A 10,827-nucleotide genomic window follows, 5' to 3' on the forward strand; every position below is an offset into this window, starting at 1 on the left:
TGAGTTAGAGTCTCACTTTGTCTCCCAGGCTAGAATCCAATGGCGTGATCATGGCCACCACAACCTGTATCTGCTGGGCTCGAGCAATTCTCTCATTTTGGCTGTCCAAATAGCTAGGACTATAGGCGCATGCCACCATGCCCAGCTAATTTCTGTAAATTTATTGTAGAGACACGGTCTCACCATGTTGCTCAGGCAGTCCTCTCACAAGGTAATGGGACTAGATGTTAGCCACCACACCTGGCTCTTACCCTTTTAACTTTTGGAACCGGTCCCACTGGCAGGGAACCCACCAGAAACTGCATTCCTAACCCTCCAGGGTTGGGCAGTTTGAGTTAAAGTTGACTGCATGTGTGACTCTGGGCAGGTCAGACGAGGCTTATTCCTGAGCCTCTGTTGCCTTGTCCATAAACTGGGTATAATCATCTCATCCTGAATTGCCAGGAAAATGAGATGAGGTCATGGTTGTGCAGATCCTTGGAAAGTAGAAAGCATTGGGCATTCACAAGAGACAGCTGACCTTGAGGCCTGCGCCCTGGCTTTTTGGAGAAGGCAGTCTAGGTTGGAGTCCCAGTGCCACCACTTAATGTGATGCTTTTTTTTTTTTTTTTTTTTTTTTTGAGTCAGAGTCTTACTGTCACCCAGGCTCGTGAGAACAAGAGCCCCTTGCTTACCCCAGCACATCTAGGAAGATTAACAGTCATCCCAGCTGGGCATGGTGGGCTCATGCCTGTAATCCCAGCACTTTGGGAGGTGGAGACAAGAGGATTGTCTGAGGCCACAGGTTTCAGACCAGCCTGAGCAACTTGGCGAGATCTCATCTCTACAATAAATCAAAAACTCAGCTGGGCATGGTGGTGCACACTTGTGGTTTCAGCTACTTGGAAGGCTGAAGTGGAAGGATCACCTGAGCCCAGCGGGTTGAGACTGTGGTAGCTGTGATCGTGCCACTGCACTCCAGCCTGGGCAACAGAGTGAGACTCCAACTCAAAAAAATAAAAACCAAGCCAGGCTTGGTGGCTCAGCCTCTAATCCCGTGCCTTTGGGAGCCTGAGGTGAGTGGATTGCCTGAGCCCGCGGGTTCGAGACCTGCCTGGGCAGGCGAGACCTCATCTCTACAATAAATCAAGAAACCAGCCGGACATGGTAGCGTGCGCCTGTAATTCTAGCACTTGGAAGGCTGAGGCAGAAGGATCGCCGGAGCCCAGCAGGTCGAGGCTGCGGTGGCCGGGAGCGGCCACTGCACTCCAGTCTGGGCAACAGAGTGAGACTCCAACTCAAAAAAACCCCCAAAATAACCAAAAAGCAGTCATCCCATAATATCACCCGATCTGTGATCAGTGGGGTGTCCTAAGTTGTGCCAGAAGTATCTTTGTAGTTTTATTACAAGCCAAGACCCAGTTGAGCTGTTTGCCCTGCACTGAGATGTTCTTTCTTTTGTCTCTGAACTTAGAATAGACCTCCTCCTCCCATACCAGCCAAGAGTTGACTTTTTGAAAAGTCACTTGGCCAGTTGCCTGGATTATTTATTTATTTATTTATAAAATAGGGTCTCACTATTTTGTCCAGGCTGGTTTAAACTCCTGGGCTCAAGCCGGGCTCGGTGGCTCAGCCTGTAATCCCGTGCCTTTGGGAGGCTGAGGTGAGTGGATTGCCTGAGCCCGTAGGTTCGAGACCCGCCTGGGCAGTGAGACCTCATCTCTACAATAAATCAAAAAATCAGTCAGGCGTGGTAGCGCATGCCTGTAATTCTGGCTACTTGGAAGGCTGAGGCAGAAGGATCGCCGGAGCCCAGCAGGTCGAGGCTGCGGTGGCCGGGAGTGGCCACTGCACTCCAGTCTGGGTGACAGAGTGAGATTCCAACTCAAAAACAAAACAAAACAAAAAAAACTCCTGGGCTCAAGCGATCCTCCCACCTCGGCCTCCCAAAGTGCTGTGTTTACAGGTATGAGCCACAGTGCCTGGCCTGTTTTTCATGTACTTAATGTTTTTGTTTAAAATAAGGATAACTGCCAGGCGTGATGGCTCACGCCTGTAATCCCAGCACTTTGAGAGATTGAGATGAGAGGATTGACTGAGCCCAGTGGTTCGAGACCAGCCTGGACAGCTTAGTGAGACCACCTCTCTACAATAAATTTTTAAAAATAGCTGGTTGTGGTGGTGCTCACCTGTAGTTCCAGCTACTTGAAAGGCTGGGGTGGAAGGATCACCTGAGTCCAGTAGGTCGAGGCTGCGGTGACCATAAGCATGCCTGGGTGACAGAGTGAGACTCCAGCTCAAAAAAATAAAATAAATAAGTATAACTAGCCGAGCTCGGTGGCTCAGCCTGTAATCCCGCGACTTTGGGAGCCTGAGGTGAGTAGATTGCCTGAGCCCACGGGTTCGAGACCCGCCTGGGCAACTTGGCGAGACCTCATCTCTACAATAAATTAAAAATTAGCCAGCGTGGTAGCATGCGCCTGTAGTTCCAGCTACTTGGAAGGCTGAGGCGGAAGGATTACCGGAGTCCAGCAGGTCAAGGCTGCGGTGGCCGGGAGTGGCTACTGCACTCCAGTCTGGGCGACAGAGTGAGACTCGAACTCAAAAAAAAAAAAAAAAAAAAAAAAGAAAAGTATAACTTACATGTAGTAAAATGTACGCATTTTAAGTGTAAAACATACTTATAAGATTAATTTTTTTTAATATAAGATACAGTTGACTGGGCATGGTGGTGCAAGCCTATAATCCCAGCACTTTGGGAGACTGAGGCAAGAGGAATCCCTGAGTCCAAGGGTTTGAGACCAGCCTGGGCTACTTGGTGAGACCTCGTCTCTACAATATATCAAAAAATTAGCCGGGCATGGTAGCGCACGTCTGTAGTTCTGGCTACTTGGAAGGCTGAGGCAGAAGAATCGCCTGAGCCAAGCGGGTTGACACTGGGGTGGTGGTGAGTGAGCCACTGCTATCCAGCCTGTGTGACTAAGTAAGACTCTGACTTAAAAAAAAAAAAAAAAAAAAGCTGAGCTGGTGACTCTCGCCTATAATCCCAGCGCTTTGGGAGTCTGAGGTGAGAGAATTACCTGAGCTCATGGGATCAAGACCAACCTGGGCAACTTGGTGAGACTTCATCTCTACAATAAAAAAATCAAAAAATTAGCCAGGCGAGGTGGTGCGTGCATGTGGTTCCAGCTACTTGGAAGGCTGAGGCGGAAGGATCACCTGAGCCCAACAGGTTGAGGCTGTGGTATCTGAGCATGCCACTGCACTCCAGCCTGGGAGACTGAGTGAGACTCCAACTCAAAAAAAAAGATACAGCGGGGAGGGAGATGGGATTAACAGTAGCAAATATCTGTCTGGGGATGGGGAAACACCTCTTATCAACAGGGTGCCTGAACGAAACATAATTGTACACCTAACCCTTAACTGTGCCCCACAAAACCATAATAAAAAATACTGATTATGAAAAAAAAAAAGATACAGTCAAGATACAGAGTATGTCCCTCCCCGGTCAGTATCGCTCACCTCAGAGGCAACCACTATTCTGGCTTCAATCATGTAAATTAGATTTTAGTTCATTTGACTTGTGGAAAGTCCCATAGTCTGAATTTGTCTACTTGTTTCCTCATGGTGGTGTTTGACATGTTGCTCTATGCCTTGTATGTCCCATAAGCTGGAAGTTCAGGGTCCAGGCTTCATGGCAAACATTTCTGCAAGAACACATTGTTCTTTTTTTATTTTATTTTATTTTTTTGAGTTGGAGTCTCACTCTCACCCAGGCTAGAGTGCAGTGCAGTGGTGTGATCTCGGCTCACTGCAGCCTTGAGCTCTTGGGCTCAAGTGACAATTCCGCCTCAGCCTTCCGAGTAGCTGGGACTACAGATGCATAGCACCATGCCTGGCTACTTATATATTCTTTTTTTTCAGAGACACGGTCTCTCTGTGTTTGCTAGGGTGGTCTCAAACTTTTGTCCTCAAGCAGTCCTCCTACCTGAGCCTCCCAAAGTGCTGGGATTACATACATGAGCCAGAGTGCCTGGCTTCAATTTTGTTTTTTTTTTTTTTTTTTCTTGCACACCGCCCTTAACAGACTCCACCTCTTCTCCCCAGATGAGCTCCCCACACAAGAACCCTGTGCCGTCGTCCCTGAATGAGTACGAGGTGCTCCCCAACGGCTGCGAGGCCCACTGGGAGGTGGTAGAGCGGATCCTGTTCATCTACGCCAAGCTGAACCCTGGCATTGCTTATGTTCAGGGCATGAACGAGATCGTGGGGCCCCTCTATTACACCTTTGCCACTGACCCCAACAACGAGTGGAAAGGTAAAGGCTCCTGGCTGTCCTTGGCCCTCGTTGGCAGCCCCCTCGAGAAGTAGACTGAGCAGGCATGTGGGAGCTATGTCAGCCATGCAGCTCATGCCCCCTCTCGGGCCTCCATCCTCCCTGTCAGATGAGGGCTTGGCCTGGATCATTTCCAGGACCCTTTACAGCTCTCATCTAGAATGCTGGGTGGTTATGGAGCTCCTCATATTTGCAACTTAATTTCTGGTAGAGAAGATGAGATGTGTATACAGGAAGGTGAATGAGAAGACTTAAATAATGATTTGACAGATGTTGTCAGGAGAGTGTGTCATCAGTTGCTAAGTGAGTGTGCAGTGTTGCCAGAGGGTGGGAGAAGAAAGAGGTGATATCCTTAGTCTGGGAGCGGAGAGTGGTGGAGGGCAGAGAAAGGACTGAGCTCCGAGGGGGGTGGGACTCAGCAGGGTCAGGTGGCCTGCAGGTGAGAGGCGGTCGGACCTTGAGCGAACCTCTTCCGGCGCCTACCCACACCCATGCTCTGTCCCAGAGCATGCCGAGGCGGACACCTTTTTCTGCTTTACCAATCTCATGGCCGAGATCCGGGACAACTTCATCAAGAGCCTGGATGACTCGCAGTGCGGCATCACCTACAAGATGGAGAAGGTGTACTCCACCTTGAAGGACAAGGACGTGGAGCTCTACCTGAAGCTGGTGAGGCGCCCAGGGCCCCACCACCCAGGGCAGATGGTGGGAGAGAGCTGAGGCGGGGCAGGTCCTGAGCAGCCGGGCCAAGGGCAGGGTCTGGCTTGAGTCTGGGGGTTGGAAGTGGCCACTGCTTGCGGCTGCTGGGACACTGACCCACATACCCAGGCAGGCCTGGGGGGCTGAGGCTGCCGACATAGGAGACTGGCAGGCTGGGAGGGAAGAGGAAGGTTGAGAACAATACCCACTGTGTGCCCGGCACAGGGTAGGTTATTCACCATATCTGCATAGTTCAGTCTGTTGGTTGTCTGCTGAAGTGTTGACTTCATTCATTCATTTATATTATTTCTCTTCTTCCCCCAACTTCATTTTTTTTTACATAAAAACAAAGTTTTGTGAAAAATAAAATACATATAGGTCTTTTTTCTTTTTTTTTTTTTTTTTTGAGTTGGAGTCTCACTCTGTCGCCCAGACTGGAGTGCGGTGGCCTGCTGGGCTCCAATGATCCTTCCGCCTCAACCTTCCGAGTAGCCGGAATTACAGGCACGCACTACAACGCCTGGCTGATTTTTTGATTTATTGTAGAGATGAGGTCTCGTCAAGTTGCCCAGGCGGGTCTCGAACCCACGGGCTCAGGCAATCCACTCACCTCAGCCTCCCAAAGGCACGGGATTACAGGCTGAGCCACCGAGTCCGGCTTTCTTTCTTTTTTTTTTTTTGAGTTGGAATCTCACTCTGTCGCCCAGACTGGAGTGCAGTGGCCTCTCCCGGCCACTGCAGCCTTGACCTGCTGGGCTCCAGTGATCCTTCTGCCTCAGCCTTCCCAGTAGCTGTCTATTTTTTTTTCTGAGTTGGAGTCTCACTCTGTCACCCAGGCTGGAGTGCAGTGACATGCTCACAGCCACCACAGCCTCGGCCTGCTGGGCTCAGGCAATCCTCCTGCCTAAGACTTCCAAGTAGCTGGAGCCACAGGCATGCGACACCATGCCCAGCTAATTTTTTAATTTATTATAGAGATGAGGTCTCACCAAGTTGCCCAGGCTGGTCTTGAACCCCTTGGCTCAGGCAGTCCTCTTGCCTCCATCTCCCAAAGTGCTGGGATGACAGGTGTGAGTCACCACACCTGGCTGTTTTATCTTCTTTAATCTTTTTTTTAATTTCTTTTTTTTGAGTTGGAGTCTCACTCTGTCACCCAGGCTGGAGTGCAGTGGCACACTCGCGGCTACCACAGCCTTGACCTGCTGGGCTCAGGCGATGCTTCTGTCTCAGCCTTCCAAGAAGGTGGAACTACAGGCATGTGCTACCATGCTCTGCTAATTTTTGTAATCATTGTAGAGACAAGGTCTACCAAGTTGCCCAGGCTGGTCTCGAACCCCTAGGCTCAGGCAATCCTCTTGCCTCGGCCTCCTAAAGTACTGGGATTAAAGGTTTGAGCCACCGCACCTGGTCCTTAATTCACTTTTTTTTTTGAGTTGGAATCTCACTCCGTTGCCCAGGCTGGAGCACAGTGGCACGTTCACGGCCACCCCAGCGTCGACCCGCTGGGCTCCAGCAATCCTTCCACCTCAACCTTCCAAGTAGTCTATTACATGTGCTACCTCGCCTGGCTAATTTTTTATTTATTGTAGAGACGAGGTCTTGCCAAGTTGCCCGGGCTGGTCTTGAACCCGCGGACTCAGGCAGTCTACTTGCCTCGGCCTCCCAAAGTGCTGGAATGACAGGCTGAGCCACCAAGCCTGGCCCGAATTCCCTTCTGTTAGGCTGTGTCGTGTTACGTGGTAACCAACCAACGCACATTCTTGCACTGCACTCTCCCAGCAAGAGCAGAGTATCAAGCCCCAGTTCTTCGCCTTCCGCTGGCTGACACTGCTGCTATCCCAGGAGTTCTTGCTACCTGACGTCATCCGCATCTGGGACTCCCTCTTTGCCGACGACAACCGCTTTGACTTCCTCCTCCTTGTCTGCTGTGCCATGCTCATGTGAGTGCGGCCATGGCCTGGCATGGGCCCACCTGACCAGTCCTTGGGCAAAACCAGAGGGGAGGTCCCTCAGCCCCTGAAGGGTGAACGAGGGCTGCCCCCACAAGGTTGGAGTGGGCCTCGGGAATTCTCAGGAGAGCACAGAACCCAGCTTGCTGTGGTTGGTGAGGGAGGGGCAGAAGGGGCCTGGCAGGGCCTGCACTCAGAGCAGCCTAGGGTCCTAGGGCTTACTGCTTGTTTTTCTTAGACTGATCCGGGAGCAGCTGCTGGAAGGGGACTTCACCATCAACATGCGGCTCCTGCAGGTAATCGGGGCTTCGAGGGGCGAGCCCAGTCTTAGCCAAGAGACGCTCACCAAGCATCCACCCCACGCCAGCCGCTGTGGCAGGCTGGGGCTAGGGACAGTAGAGTGTTGCAGGCCCCTGAGACAGATCTGGCTTGGATCTGGGTTTGAGTCCTGGCTCTGCCACTGGCCTGGTGTCATGTGGCCTAGAGTGAGTGACTTGGCCTCCCTAGTACCCCGTGCAGGTGGTCACACCCAGGACACAGCAAGTGCCCAGAATACGGCTATAATCCCCGGTAACCATGCTTGGACCTGGGGACGGAAGGTGGAACCCAGTGATTCACAGCATGAGCTAAGGGCCAGATGGCTTTGGGGCCACAGCTTTGTCCTGCTGTGCTCATCACGTGACCTGAGCCAAGTGACAGCCTATCTGGGTCTCCCTTTCTCCACCAGCTCCTGGCCCAGGGTTGGTGTTCCGTAACTTAGTGTACAGGTCTATACAATGGGCATGATCACAGGGTGGTTGAGGCGACCCATGAGCTGATGCTTGGACAGTGCCCGGCCCAGTGCCAGGTTTGGTACGAGTGGAGCAGGGGTTCCAGCCAGTGGGAGGATGAGGCAGCACGGCTAGTCCTGAGGAAAGAGTTGTGAGGCCCTGGGTGGTACCGCTGGCTGGGTTGGGCTGGGCTGGGCTGGTCTTGTGGTGGATGTGACGTTAGCTGCGTGCAGGGCTTGGGCAGGATGTGCGGGATGGCTGTGTTTTGTGGTCCCTGCCCCGAGGCCCAGGTCCAGCATGGTGACAGTCCCGGTGGGCAGCATATGGGGGTGGTAGAGATGATAGAGGGTGCCTCGCTGGTCTTTTCCCATGCCAGCATCAGGGCACATTGCTGGTCTTTCCTGTGCCCAGGATTACCCCATCACAGACGTCTGCCAGATCCTGCAAAAAGCAAAGGAGCTCCAGGACACCAAGTAGTCCGGCAGCTGAAGGCCACACAACCCCTGTTTCTGGGCTTTCTGGATGCAGAAGCCTGTGGGAGTCTCAGCCCGAGGAGCAATTGCAGGACTGGTCTGCTCCAGGCCTTCTCACCTTGGCTCCGTGATCCAGGCCGCCCCACTGGGGCCACACTGTGCTGTGTCCTCCCCTCTGTCAGGCCCAGACCCTGACTCCCGCCTGCCCTCCAGCCCTGCCCCTCTTTCCCAGGCTGGTGAGCAGGGCTGGAGCTCGGGGAGTTCTCGCTCCTGGGGCCGGGGGCCGTTTGGGACCACTGGGAGGCTGGCATGGACCCTTCCTGCCTCGGCCCTGCTGCTCTTGCCTGGTTTCCTGCTCTGGTCTTCTCCTGGTCTGGGAGGTACTTGGCACACGGGCCAGAGAGCACCCTGAGGTTGGTGCTCAGGCTCCTGCGTGGGGAGGTGGACCGAGGCACTAAACAGCTCCCAGGTCTAGGCCTCGCCTCCATCTCGCCCGCTAAGCATGAGTGTCTGTAGTCGCTGATTGTCTGTGTCCCCACGTCCCCGGTGTCTGCTTCTCTGTGTGTGAGAGGTGGGGGTGTCTGAGCCCCCCGCGTCTCTTGCTTCTCCTCCTCTGTCTCTACCTCTCTGCCATCGCCCCCCACCTCTCACAGGTGTTTGTGGCCTCTCTGTCTCTCTCTCCACTGTCCACTGTCGCCCTCCGCCCTTCTCTCTTGGGGTGCCTTATCCTGAGCCGCCTCCCCCACCTCCCTCCACGCCCATGAACCTGGGAGACAGTTGAGTCTGACTCAGCAAGGCCCCTGGGGGCTGACCTTGGCCTCTGCATTCTGTCCCCGGCCCCAAGCTCCCAGGCCCCCAAGCCCCCCAGGCTAGGAAGCAGTCCTCAGTGCCTCACTGAGAGGGTTCCAAACCTGCTCCCCACAACAGAAGCTGCTGAGAAGTAGAGCTTTGGGTCTCTTGGCCCTGCCTCCTGCCCAGGGAGGGAGAAGGAAGAGGGAGAGTTGGTTTTCTGGAGGCTTTCCCAGAGGCCCTCCCATCCCAGAGGGAAGGATGTGAAGGCGATTCTGTCCCCAGGGTCGGAATCCAAGTGTCAGAAGCACTGTCATTCCCTGTGCATCCAGGTCCCAGCCCAGGTGGGCAAATCCCACAGAGGGCAGGCGGGAACCAAGGAGCCCCCTGGGATAGGGGTAGCTGAGCTTAAAGGGCCATGTCTGCGCCTTTGTGCCTCTCTAACCCTGCAGACTGAGGGAGGTACAGGCCTTCCTGTCACCATCACCTGCCTGGGCTGTTCCCAAGGTCGGGACAGGTGCTTTCTGAGCAGGGCAGCTAACTGCTTCATTCTGGGAGGAGTGGGCTTCTTCTGCCAGGCCCTCTCCCTGCTTTTGTGAGTAGGGTCCTGATCCTGTCCTCAGACTGGCCAGCAGAAGCCAGGCCCAGCAGCCCTGCTGCCCCACCGCCCTCCCGACCCAGCTGTGGGCCAGACGCAGCCTCTCCAGGCTCTTCCCTGGGCACTGCTGGGATTCTGCACTTGCCTTTCTGCCTCCTGCTCTCCCAACACAGTATCTGGGGGACACTGACTATTTATTCAGACTCTGGCTATTTATTGCAGACGGTCCTCTTGGTTTCCCAAGGCCTGAGTCGGCATCATCTCCCCCTGTGTCTGGGATGTGCTTGGTTTTCCAGCAGGTCCTGGCTGGGAGGGCTCTGAGCTCTGGAACTGACTGTCAGAGAAGAGAGCTGGTCCCCTTGCCAGACTCAAGGACCCCTGGGAAGAAGCAGGGACACACCGCCTCCTGCCAGCCTGTCCACCCTCTACCCAGAACTTCTCAGCTAGTGGGTCAGCCCCTCTGTTGACCCCTTCACAGCCTGAGACTTGGGCCACTGCCTGGGACCCAGCAGACACTGCCCAGGGCACTTGATGCGTTCCCTCTTGTCTGACCCCTACCCTCCCTCCTGGGACCACACTACTTGAATCACCTGTATCTGATTTGCCTCAGTGGCAGAGCTGGGTCAAGTGCCCTCTCCTTGACTGTGAGGTGAGGGTCACGAGCACAGGGACCATGTCATGGTTAGGCTGAGCTCCCCAGTGGGATACAGCCCAAGGAAAGGACGTGTCCTTGGCGGTTCCCATCCCCAGATTCTACAGGGAGGTCCCCACAGAGCCAGAGTGCCTGAGGCTTCCTGCCTGAGAAACTTCCCCCGGACTTTGGACACTTGCAGACTGAGCTGTGTGGATTCAGCAGGGTCTCACTCCAGAGGGCCAGAATGTTAGTCTGCTTTTGTTTTTTCATTGTTTTCCTGGAGTCAGTGCTATTGAGGATGAGTCATCTTTAATAAATCATGTGTTCTTTGCAATGGCCATTGATGCTGTGATGGGCTGAAACCTTCGGGACCTCAGAGCCCAGGGAAATGTGAACAGGTTGGAGTCAGTCTCCTGGCATCGCCCTTCTGAGAGAAAGGTCAGGAAGTTCTTGTAGGAAATCAGCCACACCAATCTGCAGCCAGGGAAGGTGGGAGTGTGGGTTGGGAAGAAGGTGTTACATACGCGATTATGTAGCAAGTTATTATTTTTTTTGAGTTGGAGTCTCACTCTGTTGCCCAGACTGGAGTGCAGTGGCTGC

At 53.7% G+C, this 10,827-nt stretch overlaps 1 protein-coding gene across 1 annotated transcript in view; it reads left to right on the forward strand.

Moving 5' to 3' along the window:
• TBC1D13 (TBC1 domain family member 13) overlaps positions 1 to 8,985 on the forward strand; it is a 37,655-nt gene extending 28,670 nt beyond the window's left edge. The window contains exons 8-12 of the mRNA XM_008050621.2: positions 4,087 to 4,297; positions 4,821 to 4,984; positions 6,794 to 6,954; positions 7,202 to 7,259; positions 8,145 to 8,985. Of these exons, the coding sequence (XP_008048812.2) occupies positions 4,087 to 4,297; positions 4,821 to 4,984; positions 6,794 to 6,954; positions 7,202 to 7,259; positions 8,145 to 8,210 (660 nt within the window). The 3' untranslated portion in view covers positions 8,211 to 8,985. The remainder of the gene's footprint in view (positions 1 to 4,086; positions 4,298 to 4,820; positions 4,985 to 6,793; positions 6,955 to 7,201; positions 7,260 to 8,144) is intronic.
• Positions 8,986 to 10,827: the final 1,842 nt, after the last annotated feature.

This window comes from Carlito syrichta, unplaced genomic scaffold (assembly GCF_000164805.1).
Source record: "Carlito syrichta isolate Samal-C Ts95f unplaced genomic scaffold, Tarsius_syrichta-2.0.1 Scaffold153563, whole genome shotgun sequence".
Classification (NCBI taxonomy): domain Eukaryota; kingdom Metazoa; phylum Chordata; class Mammalia; order Primates; family Tarsiidae; genus Carlito; species Carlito syrichta.